The following is a 17,810-nucleotide window of genomic DNA, read 5'->3' as shown; positions in this document are numbered from 1 at the left end:
CAAAATGCCAGGGAGGAGACAACTGAAGCACAGAGAGCTGGAGTGTCCTACCAGAGAAAAACAAAAATCAGTCATTAAAGGCAGATTTATTAATTTCATTTTTAAATGGATTTAAGCAGCTCAGCGCCTAACACCAACATCAATCCCAAAACTCCACAGAGAATACAGAGCCCTGCTCTGGGAATGCCAAACACACAGATCCAAAGGTAACTCCAGCACTGTTCACAGGGCAATGAGCTCTTGTCACCTTTTAGAGCTGCAAAAAAGATGCCAAGGTGCCAACCCTGGTCCAGGAATAATTCTGCTTACCATTTCCTCCAGTCAGAAAAGAAAGGCATTAAAACCAATTTCTTCCAAAAAATATCCTTTATTGTTTTGGTTGTAAATATAAAAAAATGCATTGCACAATTTAACAGACCTACTGAAAAGTGCTACATATCAACAGCACAACAGAAGTTGTCATGCAACAGAACAGGAAACCTAAGCAAAGCAAGAGCACAACCTGAAGTCCTCACACCTTCAAGCTATTTTTTTGTCATTTTTTCTTAACAAGAATGAATTCCATTCACTTAAAACACATTTAAATACAAGGTTAGAAGAAGAAAACAATCTATTTATTCATTGTATTGTTAAAAGGCTTGCTCATAACATTGATCTCTTTTGACCGAAAACCTTATTCATGTTGGAAAAGTTCAGATATAAAAAGTTCAGACAGTGGCTAGAAATTAATTCCATTATATACCAAAGGTGTGTTTCATTGTAACTGAAGTTCCTGTAATTGTAACTGAAAAACTCAAGTTCTACAGATAAAGCTACAGTTTGGTTCTACCACTTCTGCTCTACACAGTATAGGGGCAGAAAATCCAACCAAGAATGAAACCAAAGAAAACTTTAACTGATGTTGTGGGAAATATATTAAAAAAAAACAAAACCCAAACCAAGTAATCTCCTCTGCAACTCAAGTGTATGAATTGAGGAGTAACAGAAAAAACTCCTGATGTCTCTCCTAATTTAAAAAACTCCTAAAAGTTATCAACAATTGTCCACAGTCCTCCAGACTGGTGTGACTGAATCCCTAAAGAACCTGAACTGGATGTCATCAGCCTTTTGTTTTTTGGAGGTTTTCCATGCAATAAAGGTGGGAAGGAACAAAAAAAAAAATATAGAAAGAAAAAGGAGAAAACAGTGAAAAACCCATTCAATTTTCAGCAGTACTTTCTAGCTGACAACTTCAAGGCAAGAATTATCCACTCCAGAAACTGAGAAAGTGAAACAACCTTCAAGTAAGCATTATCTTACTGAACATTTCTGCAGTGAGCTTCCCTCTCCTGTTCTCAAACTCCTTTTTAGGAGTTTTGGGCTTTAAAAGCCAACAAAACTAAATTTACCTGTCCCTGTCCCTTCTACCACATGTGAACACAAACACACACAGAGGAATGTAAAAAAACCCTGAAGATACAAAGGATGCAGGTTTCCAATACATTTGACAGCCCTTTGTCTTTTCAAAGACATCTTTTTCTATCTCAGATGTAGAGGTTGAAGGCCTTGCCTGTTTGCAGGGTTTGGAAGAGCAGAGATGATGTCCATGTGTGCACAAGTGCTCCTGCACATGGCAGTGGAGAGGGGTGCATTCAGCAAAGAAAATGCAATTTTTTCCAAACATAGAAACAGTTACTCACAACCTCAGTCTGAAAGAGTCACAGTAATGCCACACAGATAAAACCCTCTCAAAAGCCAGGGAAGCCCCACTTCCTCCATTCTCTGAATTTTCCACACAGCATCATTTTAGGGGGAACAATGGATGACTTATGATTAATCAAATGCACACAGGACACCAAGATCTAAGGCACAGATGGAAACATTCTGGTAGCCCCCACCTTCAAGGAATCCCTCCCCAGGGGTCTTGAAAAGCATGGAAGAACATTCCAGTCAGGTCAAATGGCATTAACCAAGAATCTTTTGGTTTTGTGCAGAGATCAGACTGTCATGGTGAAGTGTGCACCTGTCTCTGATCCTCCTCCTCAGAAATTGCTTCAGTTCTAGTTTGCTCCTGGACCTTCACCCCTTACTACTCCTGCTAAAAGGAGAGCAATAACTACAATACAAGGTAATAACTACAGCAGATAATGCCCCAGTTCTCCAGAATTTGTCTTTGGGGTGGGGCCATCTACAATACTCCAATTAATACAATTTGAGGTCAGAAGGAACCAGCAGACAATCCCATTTTGACTTTGTGCATATCTCAGGCCATAAATAAGTTATTTAGCCACTCATTTACTGAGTGAAACATGTTGGATTTGACAGAATACAATTGTATTCAGTTATATGGGGTTCTCCAAAAGTTTAGCACCAGACAGATGTGCAGCACCTGCAATTCTGTGCAGACTTTAGGCACTGTGTGTTTGGCTTGCTTACTTTGGTGACACTGAGGAAATCTGAGTGCTTAAATTACAAAACTTTGAAAAAAAGAAAGTATTTAAATTCCTCCATGGGTAAGAAAGAAAGACTAAGGTGTTTAAACATAAATCAAAGTGGAAAACTATGCAGGAACTAATACATACATGGTCCATCTCTTTCCATACCAATCTTTAGTGGTTCTACTGTTCAGATGTGAGACATAAACCAGCTTTTTTCCTCCTGTGTTTCCAAATGAAGTGAAATCACTCTCCTCAAAAGGCTGACTGATAAAAGAATTCTGATCTGCAATAACAAGGTGACAAGAACATATTGAATCACTGCTCCAAAGAGCAGCCACATCATTTCTGGTAATTGCACTAGTGGAAAGTATCTTTTCACTTTTCCTTTCCTCCCTCCTACTCTCTTGCCTAAGTAAGAAATACTTAATTTTTTTCTCTTTAAGATTTGCAGGTTTTTAATAGTGCTTTGAGTTTGTTTCTGCACCCCAATTTGTAAAACAAGCACTTCCCCTCCAATTGTAACCAGCTCATGGTGCAATCTGATGGATGAGTTTTCCATCCACATCAAAACTGTGAATGGACAAAGTTTCTGGCAGTTCAGGTGAATTACCTCTGCTGTTCCCTTAAGGTTGCTTTCAGTTTCCAATCCATCCAGTGAGGTATGGGATGTCAGGGTCTCAGTTCTCAGATCCCCCTGGGCTCTGAAGGATGATTGTACTGCACTGTGATTGTTGGGACAGAACTCCCACGCCATCGATACCAGAAATGGTGAAAATCACACACCATCACTGCTGACAAGCAGGGGAGGCATTAGAGAATCTGCTCATCTGAAAAGGTCAGCAAAAACTCTTGGACAATGTGCCTGCTGCTTTCTTGCTAGAAACCCACACATGTTCTTAACAGACAGTGAGGTCCTTTCCATGGAAAGGACATAAAGGACATCCCCAGCTCATCACAGTGTAAAATGATTTTACTGGAGTCAAATTCACATCCAGTGATAAAAACAGGAGGATTGAAAGCACTGATTCAAAAAATTATTAACTTATTTAACACTTCTTACCCAGATGTATCCAAAAGAATATTGCTTAACTGATTACCACATAATGAAAGATCTGGGAATGGATCCCTCCAGAAATTCTACTCACTATTTAATTACTATGACAACCTTTACACACCATTCCTTGGCTGAGACTTGAAATTTTGTTGCTTCTGTGACAGGGACACAGGTTTTCAAATGTGCAACAAACTTCAAATAATTTGTCAAATCTACTGTAAAAGAAGAGAAAGAAAAGCATGTCCCCCAACACAGCCTGCACAGAGGAAGCTGTGTTGGTACAAAATTGCCATTCTGCCTTCCCCTTCAGTCCTCAGTCCCTCCACGCAGGGAGGGGCTCACCTTCTGTGCCTTGTCCTTCCTACAGTGCTGCTCTCACAGAGGGAGCTCTGCAAGAAAAGCCATCAGCTGCAAGAACTCAGGACAAAGGAGAAACAAGACCAAAACCTCCACCTGTGCTCAGCCCTACTCCCCAGGCCCATGGTTTCCTTCCAACCTCTGGCCCACCAAGTGGAGGAGATTGGGGACAATGCTGAGAAAAGCTCCTTTCCCCAAGGAGAACCTACTGAGCCCATTTCAGAGTGTGCAACCCCCAAGGGCTCCAGTTATTCCTCATTCTCCCACTGTGGGAGGCTGCACAGCACCTCCAGCCTGCCCTTGGGACTGGAAGAAAACTGCTCAAGGGAGGTGTTCCCACATTTGCAGAGCTCTGAACAATCAGGATCAAGTCTGAGTGGAATTACAGGGGTCATGGGATCATCCAGACTACGAACAATCAGTAGGAATGAACATCCCAGTGCTGTCCCAACTCAGTTTACCTGCAGCAGAGCACAGGATGTGCTGAGATTGTCAAAGAAAAATATTATGCAGTATTTTGAGTTTTAAACTTATTTTTACATGTTCTATAATTCATCTTGAACAGAACCTTCCCATACAGACCAGGCCTATAAAGTCCTTCAGGTTTTTCAGACAGAAGGCAAAAAGAAGGAGCAAAAAAAGACAAAGAAGCAAAGAACTGACTGCAAGTCTGTGTGGTTTGATATAGCTTCTGAAATAATAAAAAAGCCAATTTTTTAACATTACAAACTCAATTCTTGTCTCTGAAGTGCTACTACATTTACCTATGGATGTGTTTTATATGTGCACATTTTGTGAGGATGGCAGCTGAACTGTGCAGAGTGCAAGAAAACAGTTAACTGATTAAACTGATATAAATTCATGCATTTATCCTAACTGCAGAATTTATACTATCTAAAACTGCTTTCTTGCACTTACTGCACAGCCTGCTATATAAAAAAAATAAAAATCAGCTACTTTATTTACTAGAAAATAAAGCACATCTTGAAACTGATCAAATGCAATGATACACTCATTAAAATAAAAATACACAAAACACAGCCTGAGATTTTAATTCTAGTATTTTTGCCATGAGTTGACACCACTGACAGATTTTTCTTCTCCTTTGGTTTTTCATATGATCCTGTTTAGCAATTTTCACTATTCAAGTAAAACACATGGAACCAAATACCAGAGAACAAAATAAAAAGCACATTTTGCTTCATGAAATCAGAAGTATTTTTTCCCCTTGAAGAGCACATTCCTTGGCATACAGGATTTACACTTCAGAGAACTGAGGGCGTTCCATTAGTTGCATAAGGATGCATTGATGGAGATCTATTGCTGCCTGCAGGGCTCAAACCTGCTGAGTTTACCTGAGCATGGTGGTTTTTTCTCACTGACAGAGCACAGCACAGCACTGGAGAGGAACCCAAACGTTCTGACAACGCTGCATCACCTGCACCTCTTCTCAAGGCAGGGCCAGGTGCCCTGAACAATGTCTCTGGTGATGGAGAGAATCCTTTCTAAAGTGCACTGACTGGAGGAGCCTGGGCAGGCAGGGCCTGGCAGGGTCTCCACCCCTGGGACGAGCACCTCAGTGTCTTTGGTTGTTAGGTGTCCCCAGCTCTCTTGTTCACCTTCGCCACGGCCTCGCGCGCCTGCTCCGGCAGCCGCTGCGGGTCCGACAGGATCGAGGTGCTCCTGCTCAGCTGCCTCAGGGTGTTCAGCACCACTAGGAAAACAAAAAAAAGGCAGGAAAGCATCAGGAAAAGCTATTAATGTGACTGATCTCTCCTCTGCAGAACAGAGCACCCCTTGACAGCTATAAATGTAAATTAAATACTTGTGAAAGGCAAGAGGGAATGGATCAAGCAGTGATGCCCAAACAGAAGGTAACTCCAAAGCTGAATACAAATCTCAGAGGTCTTCCCTCATTATGAGATAAATCACACTACCAAACATACTCCAAGTAGAGCCAAGCTTTTGAAATTTAAGTGTAGTTAAAGACTGTTTAAATTCTGGTGTATTCAACAAATTTTTTTTTTTGTCTTCACAGTCAGAAGAGGCTCTTATTTTTTCACTGAGCTAACAAAAAGGAAGCGAAAGCCACATTCAGCATCATGTGCTTTCTTTGTCATACTCTGACTTTTAAGAAATGCTGTTCTATCTTACTTTCTGTGATCTGAAGAGCTGCTGGATAGAACCTCACTTACTTGGCCTCAGAACAGGAAGAGAACAGTGCTGATCCAACCAGGCCAGTGCAGTTTCGTTCAGATCCTTAAAGCTTGTTGTGGAAACCATCCCATTGAAGGACTCAAACAATGGCTTTATAATAATGCTGAACTGCAAACCATCAAATGTTAAGGGAGGTAACAAAGGGGGAGTTCAAAACATTCTATGGGAAAGGCTATGGCAGAGAAAACACTGGATTTCTAAATGGACTTCAACTGCCAGAGGGATTGCAATGCTGAAATAATTGTATTTTAAAATATCTTAACACTAAGACTGAGAAAAAAATTGAACCTTAGTTCCTAGTGATATTCACTATATTTTGCAAAATTCCTCCACACAGACCTGAAGAGGAAAAAAGGAAAAGGGAATGTGCAAGTTTTTGAACAGCTTCTGCAACTGTAATTTTTCTTCCCCCGAAATCTTTGCTATTGTCTATGTACATTTCCCAAAAGGCAACCAGAGCTGCAGTTACAGCAGAGCCCACAAAAGATTTCTTGCAGTACAATAACCAGGCAAGAAAACCTTGCCTCTGTATTGCATTTTACTTTGCAGTTACCTCCCACATGTTGAGGTGAGCAAGGTCTGCAAGAATCCATATCCACACACAGATGCAGATGACAACTGAGGACGTTTGCTATTTAAGTAACTTGACTTTAAGTCACCATATCAGAATCCCAAGTTCTTGGCTCTAAAACTACCAGTACCAAAGCCCAGGTTCAATGGGTTGGTATAAAAGGATACAATCCAAAACTTCCAGTTCTGCAGGGTCCTGCTTCTCACGTACTCATCAAACATCTTCCTCATGTGGTCAAACCTCTGCCGCGTTACGGGGACCCCGGTAGCAGGGAGCTGCTGCTGGCAAGAACTGAGAAGATGTTTGGAGTCAGAGTCTCACCAAAAAGGACACATTGCTCTTCCAGACTAAACTGCAGCAGGAGAAAAGTGTGTATTCCTGGTATCTCTGCTGGAGGGGCTTCCCAGGGCATGATCCCCCCATAGTGTAACTGCTCCAGTTAGGAATAAAAACTGTTTTCCCAATAACTTTGTTTATATTCATGCAGCAAAGTGATTTATCAAGCTGCTACAAAAACTTCTGGTTACAAACAACAAAACTGAAAACAAAGTATAGCATAGAACAAAGTAATTTTGGGCATCTCTTAAGGACAAGGCACATTAGGAGTCAAGGAAAAATTTACAGCTACTCCTAAGCAATGTTACAGAAGAAGATGTAACGAAGTTCTTATAAAACAGAGCCATTTAAAACAAAACCAAGCAGACTTCATTATATTTTGCAAGAAAAATAAAAATATTTTTATTTACTGCTAATTTTAACATTATGCCTAAGCCCAAAACTTCTGCAGATGGAAGTAAAGCCACTGCAGGTCTCAACATGCTTTGCAATAGTACATCATCATAAACCCACAGACCAAACTGAGGCACTGGGAAGGTGCATTTATCAATTATGTTCAGCCAGTGGCAAACCTATGGAGCCCAAGTTCTGTGTCTTATGTACTCAATCACAATATTCTATAAAAACTGACTGCATTTGAGAAGAAAACTGCAGCAGAGCCATTGTGAAGAGTGAGAGCTCAATCACCAATGAGCTTAATAAAAACATCCTCGCTGAATTCTTCTCAGAACTATTCTGACACATCCTCCCTGATGCTGCCACTGTCGTGCATTCTGTGCTCAGAGCTCGCTGAAAATCCACAGAGTTTGCACCAGTGCCCACCCCACAGCAGCTCTGCTCTGTCCAACACCCATCTGCTCCCTGGTGTGGCACTGAGCACACCCTCCCTGCCGTTCGGCACCACTGGGGCTGCTGCTCCGGCCCTGGGAGTTCCCCGTTCTCACAGGATGGTGGCGTTCAGCTCCTCGATTTCCTCCCGGAGCCGCCGGGTCTCCTCCTGCATCTGGCTCCTCTCCTGCTGCAGCTTGGCGATGTATTCCACTGTCTTCTGGAGCGTGATGGCGTGGCTGATCTAGGCCAAACACAGACACACAGCTCAGTTCCTGCAACAACCTGAGGTTCATGAGGAGTTTGTCCTCCTAACCTGCACTCCAGCACCTTTTAATTTTTCTTCACTGTGTGTAAAAGCACAGGGTCAGGCAGAGCAAAACACTTCAGATATTCAACTCTGCATTTCTCTGAATCCTCTTCAAATTCCAGTACAAAGAAATGTGGCTGTAGGGGTTGTCTTCTTCCATAAATTACATTTCTGCTACTTTGTTGAAAGAAGTATTTTAATAATTTAAAATGTTTTATTTCATTATCTGTCCTCTTAAAAATATTTACAGTTTTACTTAAGTAGTGAAGTATGTGCTACATCTCCAGACAGATTTATAGTGCTGGTAGAAGCACTGCTTTAAGTTGATAATATAAATTATTTAGTTTGGGAAACCTGAAGTTATTAAACAGAAGGACCCATCAAAGGAGATAATAATACTCTTCAGTTTGGAGGACCCAATTAAAAATCTGTACTTGAGAAATAAAATAACCAGACATTTCAATAAAGCTGAGTTTTCAAAAAGGTCTTCCTTTCAAATAGGCTATTCAAGCCAGGAAGTGAAATTCTGGCAACATATCACCTAAATTTCTGAAACTATAAAAATTATAAAAACAAATCATCACGTTGCACAAAAAGCTTTCATATTTTGCATGTTTCAGAGCCGCTGGTATTTAAAGGACACTAAAAATTTTGTTGTGCAGATATATTTGTATTTCAATTCAGTGAACTAAGTTGACTGGTGTAGCCAGAGTAAGTTTTTCATCTGGACAAAGTCATTGGACAATGAGAAATCAGTTCAGAATTTTTTTCTCTGTGAACCCAAGCACAAGTGACAGGTGAAAGTGGGACAAAAAGACCCTGATTCTTAAAGACAGCTGAGTGGTGTAAAGAGTCCTAGTGAGATTTTCCAAATCATCTCAACTGACCATGCTGGGAGGCAGAGATCTCAATGGTGTAGGAAATCCTAGGAATTTACCTGAGCTTTCCCATTCCACCTCTGCTCACTGCTGTGTTCCAGCAGTGTGTTCTCTGCTGGGCTCAGCTGACCACTCAGCAGTGAAATCACTGCATTTATTAATAAGGTTTTGAGAATGGCTCCTTTTACATTTCACATCAAACTGTAAGTGCTGCTGCAGTACTTACCGACTTGGAGTTGGCTGACACCAAGCTGTTCAGAGCACTGAAACCAATCTTGATATTAGACCTTCGTTTTTGTTCTGAAAGATGCCTCATCCTTCGATTCTGCACAAATAAAATCAGCTCAGTCTGTGCTGTTGTCCTTTACTGTTCTACTGCTATGACTATTTCAGCTCCTCAAATTCAATGTCATTTTTGTTGACTTGTTGGCATTCACAGCCTCCCCTGGAACGACTCTCCAGAACCTTAATAATGAACTGACAGTGTGTTTGTGGACCAACCTGCCTCTGACATCTGCACCTATTTTAAGCATTGCATGCCAGAATGGCAAGGAGAAAATATGAAAGATATTATATTACCTGGAGGTTCTAGGCTTGTACAGTATGCACGTGATTTGTTACTTGCCAGCAAGGCACACAATGTTTGAAAGATACCATTTGTCTGTGGAGTGCTTTAGCAGAAAGTAAAGGACACCCTACACATCTTTCTAAGCTGTGTCATCAGGAAGTAAAATATTTAGGATTTATATTAACAAAAGAACAAAGATCAGTAGACCCAGAACTGGTCCAGGCTGTGGTAGAAATACCTTTCAATCAGTAACAAAGAAAACAACTGGCAGGACTTTTTAGGCACAGGAGGATTCTGCAGCCCCTGGATCCCAGGGCTGGGAGCTACCTAAACACTGACAGGAGCTCCCGAGGTTGGTGCCAACAGAAAGAAAATAAAAGGAGCTCTAGTTTCTGCTTGGGCACTGGGAATACCAGATTATTCCAAAGCCTCTGAGCTGCCGAGGACAAAGGAGCAGCCGGCAGATCCCTTCCCAAAGCTGGGGCCACATCGCCACCCTGTGGCTCCTGCCCAGCTCAGCTGGAGCCTGGAACAGCCAGGGATCAGCTCTGGGATGGTTACACGTGTCACAGCCACAGCAGGGACACACAGAAAGGATCCAGGAAGGAACAAAACGACTCCAGATATGACTCTGAAAATCCCCACTCCACACAGAGGTGTGTGCCAGGCGTGTGAAGGAGGTGCAGAGACCAAAACTGTAACAGCCCAGGGATTTCTTTGTTCTGAGTCCCTCTCTTGCAGCAGCAGCCCAAGTTGTTCCTATTGCTGCATCACTCAATTACTGCCTTTTCCTGGGAGTCTGCCACAGGAAACCTGGGATGAAGGAACTTCTTTAACAGTTTGCACTTTGAGAACCCATTCCTGGAAGAGTGAGGCTTTCTGGCAGCAGTTCACCATCACCCCACTTTATAACGGGGAAAGCAATGTAATAAAGCAGTGAAATGGTTGCCCAAAACCAGAGAAAATGCAGGTCCATGAGCAGAACTGAGATTTCCAGTGCACTCCATGCTTTGCCAAACTGAAATAACCATGTTACCTAGCAATACAGAACTGTTTAATCTAACTTGACAATACAGAGGAACAAAAGCACATACATCTGGAGCCTGGCAAATATCACTGTTTCTCTCTTGTCTTGCAAAAGAGTTACTAACAGTACATATCCAAAGCAATTCCTGTCAGAGCAGGTGTGTTTACATGGCTGTAAAGCTGTGTTTTTGCTTTTACACCTAGTGACCACTTTCCCACCATCAGCCAGCCCTACTAATTTGTTCCTTTGTTACCTTACTCTCTCTAGCAGCAGAACAAGCTGCATCCGTGGCTTGTGAGCTCTCATGCCAAGCAAATCCCTGCCATCTTTTATCAGTAACCTGCAGCATGGTCAGCAAGGGGCAGTTCTGATTGTCCTCTGCAACAGATCTAGACCTGAGTTTAGTCACAGGCTGTAGGTGTTAAACTTACCTTTGTGCCCTGGAGTAACCAAACTGCCACCAACTCACAGGGTACACAAAGCCAGAGAAGCCAGAAGGGGGCTGGCACTTGCAGAACTGTTAAGTAATGCTCCCTCCCACAACAGAATGGATGAGAGGGTTACAGCTGATTGTTCTGATGGGGTTTTCATGGAGAAGTTTCTCATACCACCACAGAAAGTGTTCTGACAAGGTCAGCTTGTGTGTGAGGTACAACCAGCACTCGGGTGCTACCTCCAGACCGCTGAGTTCTTACCCCAGTGATTCTCAAAGGGTTTTACAGGTGTAACTCGTAGAGTCTGTGGAGCTGCTTCTCTGTGGAGCAGCACAGCATCACTGGAGACATGTAATAACTCAGCAGGTCAAGAACTTCCCCTCCAGCCATGGCCAGAGCCCTGCAGACTGAAGAGCCCCAACAGAGCAATGGCAAAAAGCCACAGTTTAGAACACTAAGCCTGAAACCTTTGACAAGTAAACTTGACACCTGTCACAACACTCCTGTGAGCCACAGCAGGAGCTGCTGTCACGACCATAAGGACCTGCAGAGGTACAGCTAAGCCTGGCCCCTCTGGTGACACATCCCTGAGGAGCAGAGTAGATTAGAGTCTGACATTTTGGATTGCACAGAGCAGCACAGAGGCAGCAGCAAGCTAAGCTCAACACACAATGCTACTGTCCTGAAGCACAACTTTCTCTAGCTATGCTCAGACATCAGGACAGAAAAGCAGCTATGAAGGCAAAGAAAAGCCCCTCAAAGGAAAGGACACACACCTTAAGTGCAGCCACAGCAGGGTCAGTGGCAGGTTTTCCTGAGCAGCTGTTCTGAGGAGACTGTGGACTGGGGCTCTGCTCAGAGGTGCAGGGGGAAGCCTGGCCTGAATTTTGACAGTCCCGGCCTTCAGAAAGGAAAAAACACAAGACACATTAACAAACAACTTTCTGTAGCAAATGCAACTGCTGAGAAGTTTCTACTCAGAATTGAACTGAAATGCAGTCAGCAACCAAATTACACTGTTTGATGCAGCAACCACATGCTAGAGAAAATCAGGACTGCTGGGAAAGCTCAGGATATCACATGATACATCCTGAATAGCAAGATGGAATAGTCCTTTCACACACATCTTTCAGCAAAGGCATGTTGGATGCACAGGCTGTGACTCCACTGTCCTGCTGGGCTCCCCCATTTGTCTCTAAAGGCCTGGGACATGATGGTGACACTTACAAGCCATTGACCACCAGAACCAGCCCAGGGAACACTCCACCAATGCACATGCAAAAGGAGCCTTTGCACTTACCTACAAGGATTGTGTCTGAGATCCTCCAGTCAAAATCAGAGCTATGATACTGAACAACAAACCTATTCAGAACTTCCTACACAGATGCCTTTCATTTCTTGGTGACTACGACAGCACATCCTTTTAGAAAGGAGCCACTTACAGGAAACACAAAATCACAGTTTGGGGGGATGCTGCACAGTCATTTAAGACAAGAATTGGAAACTACTGGATGCAACTGAAGCTGTGGGGTAGAAGGGCCTGAAAAGCTTTTCCTTCAAAAATTATCCAGAGATCCTCAAGGCCCATTTACACCCTGCCTACCCAACAGAAACACACTTCCATGTGCAGGGGACAGAATGCTTACAGCTTTCTAACTTACTAGGTGTAGGTGAGGGAACTTGTGAACTGCTACAGTGGGAAGGGATGTGCTCTCCTTTCACCAACACATCTTGGACTACACTAGGAGGAAAGAGATGTGAGACTGTGGACTGGCTTTGTTGACTACTTGGTGCTCGCTGTGCTGGACCAACCAGAATGTTACTACGGAACTCCGTCACCCCGGGAGCCTGGGAACAGCACAGAGACAGCACAGAGGAAAACAGAGAGAAAGAGCAGGAGGGGCAGTGTGGGGGCAGAGGGAGAGAAGGGATGAGAGAAAGGACAAAGTGGGGGGAGAGATTAAGAAAGAGAAAGAGAGAAAGAGAGATTTGTTACCTTGCCTTTCACTAAAAGTAGCAAATTAATACATGATTAACAATCTGATGACATGAAACAAGGGTTAATACATAAGGAATTGGCAGGCACCAGAGTCAGGCTTCTGGCAGGAGACCAGTATCCTTTCATAACTTAAAGCAATATTACAACACATCAACAGCATAATATACTAAAATCTATCTCCATCTTCCTGCATACAACATATTGGGGAAACCCACTCACATCCCCAAGGGATGTTTTCCAATATGGCAGTGGAAAGGTGAGCTCCATGGGCACCTTCCAGCTCCTGCACAGTTAAAGCACAAACCATCCCCATCCACAGCACTGTGAGTACAGGCCTCCTTGGAATCTTACTGTTGTGTGAGACAGAGCCTGTCAAGACTATGAAGTGCTTCCAAGCCCATGGAGTGGCTACATTAAAAACAAGCAAACATAATGCTGAATGCACAAATGCACAAATGTTGGGTAACAGATGATTTACTGGACTCGTTACCCGCCTGAGCACATTATGGCTCTGACTACTTGCAAATAACAGGCCTAGAAAACAAATATATAATTTTTTTTATCTTCTCCTTACTCTGACAATTCCAGCTGGTGCAATTGCAACATTAGACTGAGACGTGGCTGGCGTCAAAATCCCCTCTCTTTTTAAAGGTGCTGGAGTTACAATCACAGCTCTGGACTGTCCCTGAAAGGCAGCTGAAGAACACAATTCAGTTAGAATAGTTAATGATACAAAAAAAAGATGGAAATTATTTTGTATGAAATAACTTGTCAATAACATGGGCATGGATCAATAGGCATCTATTTGGTACTATTTCACTGCAGTATAAAATGCCACCAGTCTTCCAATAATCACAACCCCTTTAACTCAGTACAAAGGACTTCAACACTCCAGCTATTTCTGAGTTTTCTAGAATGACTGTCACTGTTTCACAGTGAATTTACAGAGGTATGTAGTAATTCAGGGAGATACAAAGTGTCTTCATTCTGTCAGAGCTGGGTTTGACATGAGAGGACCATCTTCAGCTCTCTTCCATCCACACTTTGGGGTCTCAGGCTTGCTCTGCTGACCCAGGAAGGGTCAATGACTCAATACCTCATGGTTCCTCATATGTGTCTTGAATCCTTTCCCTCAGCACTTCAGCCTACCAGCTTCTTTCACTATCTGGTTATATAGCTGCTTTAGATGACACACAACCACAAGACAACCAAATGTGATTGGGAATCAGCATCAAAAGTCCACAAAATATGCTAAAGAACCAAGAGTTCTGCAGTGCTTAGGCAGCTAGAGGTAATTCTGAATAGCAGCAAATGTCTCCACATGAATCTGTGAAGATCTCCACGTAACCAATGCAGATGTGCAGTTACCACCACAGCATTCATGCTGACATTGCTCTTGCCCAGTCTCTACAGAAAATGACTGACCATCCTAAACTGTCACTAAGGGAAGAATCAGGCAAAGACACAGCTTCTGTCTGAGTTTTGATAAAAATGAACCAAACATATTTGGCTTGACTCTTGGCTGCACTGGTTCAGCTCTCCTTTGTACAAACAAAGTCATGATGCAGGAGAAATGTCAGCACAGCTCAGCCCCTGCCAAGCCACCCCTCTGCAGTTCAGCATGAGGACCCCAAAGGACACACACAGCAGGACAGGGAGACAGTGCAGGGCTATCCAACGTCCCCTCCCTGACAGTGTCACCTCTGCCTGCCAGCTGTGTTTTGACTCAACTGGAGTTTCTGCACAGCCTCCATGAGAGAGGCCTGGGGATTGCACAAACCTTGTGCCAGCCCTTGCGTGGCTCTGTCACTGACACAGGGCGTTCGTTCTTTGAGCACTCCCACATCTAAAGCTGGAATCACAACCTTTCCACTGTTCACTGATGTTCAGCTGGACTGGGACATCTCTACTGACCTCAAGAGCCCACTCTTACCAGTGCAGTAATGCTGCTGCACAGGCTTGGCCTTTCTGACTTCCACATTTGGGGACCTGCAGCAGCCAGCAACAACATTTACAAGTCGCTTTACATGATTCATGTTTCTGTCCTACATATGCATCTTTTGCAGACTTTCCTCTCCAAATCAGCACATTTATCATGAAGTGATAGCAGTGAAGTCTTGCACCTAATGAGACAATCTGTACAGGTTTTTGGGTCCTTATATCACACAGTGGTTTTAACACAAGATATAATGTAATTTGCTTTACAGTCAGGAGATGATTTGTTTGTCCTGAACACAAATTACAGGCATAAATGCCTCAGTTACAAGTACTGATGTTTATTCTGTTTCCAAAAATAAAGCTCTAGTATTTATATAAATTCTTGGATTTGTCCCCTGAACTTGATGTCCCAGTAGTTTAGGAACACTATGATCCCCAAATACATGCCATTAATCTAGATGAGAAACAAAGCCACTGGTTGTGATGGTCTAGAAGTAAATGGTGGAGCACTGGGAAAGTAATATGTGGGGTGAGGAACAACCCAGGAAGCCTGAGAAAAGCAGGAGCAAAGGCTTTCTGAAAATGAGTTGCCTACAATCTTTACTAGGTGAGAAATGCATGTCTCAACTGCTGAAGGTACATGGAATGCTGGTTTATAACACACTGCAGATAGGAACACTGCCATTAACACCCTTGTGCTTTTAATCATGGACCAAATTGATCCCAGTGACATCCTAGAATTCCATCTTGGGTCTGCCCTTCTCCTGAACAGTGATTTTTCTCTTTGGTGGGTAACCTCACTGTCAGGCCCTGGCAGACACACCTACTCCCCAGTAAAGCCTGTTTAACATTACTCCTCCAGGCAGGCTTTTTCTTGAATTATTGTTGCACATTTCAAGTGGCTGAAGTCACTTGGCTCCCAGCCAGCACAAGTCTAAAAACAGACTGCAATAATCCCAAGGGTGTTCTGACTGTCCTGCTGCAGCCTTGAGCTTTCCTACAAGAACCACCTCAAGCTAAATTCTCGCTCCTTATCTTATTCTTTGCCTTGTGCAGCATCAGTGGCTCCAAATCCCACCCAGTGTGGAAGTCCCAGGTGTTCCTATCCTGACCTGAAATCCACTCCTGACTTAAAGCATCTCAAGGGTCTCTAGAGTGCTTGAGACAAAGATCTCGAGCTCCCTCAGGAAAATCTCTTCCTCCACTGTGGCTGAATGCCCTGAGGGGCAGTTAATCCCAACAGCATCACTCCTAAATCCAGGGCTTCTATGGGACAGGAGCACAGAGCTGGTGCAGCTACACAGCCCATCACAGATGATACAAAAGAGATCCCCTTTTGCAGGTCAGCTTTTCACACTCAACCAAACTGCTTCCAGTCCTTGCAGCAGTCCAGAGCATCCCACTGAACAGTGCAGCCACTGCATTCAGCCAGTGGATTCAAGGGTTCCGTGGACACACTCAGCAGCTCTGTTTTAACTTACTATGTAAAGCAAGAAAAGCAAGGAGGTCTTTTCCTCCTGCCTGTCCCACTCAGAAAACAAAGCCATCCTCCCACAGTGCTCCTCACCTGGGGTGATGAAGGCATTCTTTACCACTAAGGACACTGTTTCAAGCTTCGGAGCAGGCACTATTTTTTGTGACTGTTTGGGCCTTGTCCCAGCACTGGCCAGAGGAACAGGTTTGGGGAGTGCAAATGTCAGCTGGGACTGCAGCTGGGGCCGGGGCTGCCCCTGCACAACAGCAGTCTGGAAGGCCAGGTTACAAGGCACTCCTGCCCCCGGCTGCTGCGTGGCCAGCACCAGGCTCTGGCTCTGGCTCTGGCTGAAGGTGGTGGCAGGGGCGTTGTGGGTCAGCGTGGCAGAGGCCGTGTGAGTGATGACCGAGGACTCGCAGAGGCCGAACTTGGGCGTTTCTGGAGCGGCGAAGGCGGCGGGGGCGGGGCTCAGGCTGGAGCCGAGCGGCACCGCGGGCAGCGGGGGCGGCTGCTGGGCGCTCGGGGGCTGCAGCAGCGGCAGCGGCGTCTGGAACACCGACATGAAAGTTTGTGGCCCGCTGAGAGACGAGTCAGGAGGGAAGTCTGCTGGCTGGATGAAAGATCCCCCACTTCTAATGCTGGAACACTGGTCAGCAACGACGTCAGGAATGACAGGAGCAGGTACTGAGGAAGGGATCAGTCCATCGCTGATGTTCCCTGCTGGAAGCGTGCTGGGCAGCGAACCCGACGGCAGGACAGGAGACTGAGAGAAGGAAACGTCACTGACTCAGACATGCCTGAACTCCTCCTGAGAGGAGGAACTCCTCCATGGCTCAGGGCAGAGCCTTCTGTTTGAAACCTCTCTTACCTGGGACGAGTGGCTGCTGCTGTCTGTGGTAGCTGAGCTGACAGCAGACACGGAAGGGAAATAATTACTGGAGCGACTGGGTGTGAATAATTCTGAAATATGAAAAGCCACCTATTAATTTTCCTCTTTTCATACTTAAGATACAGCATTGCTAGATCCTAAAATTCACAGGACTATCAATATTATTAAACAAATAATGAAACCATGAGCTTTTTGCTTCATACAACTGAGCAGTGAATTGCTGTCTTCAGAGGGGCTTTGGGGCTGACTCCTTCAATTTTCATGCAAACTGGGACAATGCAAAACTCAGCCCTGTTAAAGGTTCATCTACACACAGACAGCCAAGGGCTCCTCAGTGAGTCCCACAAAGTGCAGTTATCTGATGCAGACTGCTTGCAGAGCCAGCAAATAGATATGACTCTTTACTTCCATGAAGATCCATAACCATCAAAGTTGTCAGCAGTAGTTTAGTGTTATATGGAATTCTTGACAGTGCCATAAAACATTCAAAGACAAACAAAATGTTAAATTTTT

The 17,810-nt window shown here is 44.0% G+C and overlaps 1 protein-coding gene across 1 annotated transcript in view; it reads right to left on the bottom strand.

The window, feature by feature from the left end:
- Positions 1–347: 347 nt before the first annotated feature.
- MLXIP (MLX interacting protein) overlaps positions 348–17,810 on the bottom strand; it is a 44,195-nt gene continuing 26,732 nt past the window's right edge. Inside the window, exons 8-17 of the mRNA XM_054645843.2 lie at positions 17,277–17,368; positions 16,502–17,171; positions 13,571–13,692; positions 12,659–12,845; positions 11,774–11,898; positions 9,195–9,293; positions 7,897–8,024; positions 6,784–6,907; positions 6,024–6,153; positions 348–5,542 (exon numbers count right to left, since the gene is read on the bottom strand). Of these exons, the coding sequence (XP_054501818.1) occupies positions 5,421–5,542; positions 6,024–6,153; positions 6,784–6,907; positions 7,897–8,024; positions 9,195–9,293; positions 11,774–11,898; positions 12,659–12,845; positions 13,571–13,692; positions 16,502–17,171; positions 17,277–17,368 (1,799 nt within the window). The 3' untranslated portion in view covers positions 348–5,420. The remainder of the gene's footprint in view (positions 5,543–6,023; positions 6,154–6,783; positions 6,908–7,896; positions 8,025–9,194; positions 9,294–11,773; positions 11,899–12,658; positions 12,846–13,570; positions 13,693–16,501; positions 17,172–17,276; positions 17,369–17,810) is intronic.

Source organism: Agelaius phoeniceus, chromosome 18, assembly GCF_051311805.1.
Source record: "Agelaius phoeniceus isolate bAgePho1 chromosome 18, bAgePho1.hap1, whole genome shotgun sequence".
Classification (NCBI taxonomy): domain Eukaryota; kingdom Metazoa; phylum Chordata; class Aves; order Passeriformes; family Icteridae; genus Agelaius; species Agelaius phoeniceus.
The sequence above is the reverse complement of the archived record's forward strand: the minus strand, read 5'-3'. Positions and strand labels throughout refer to the sequence as shown.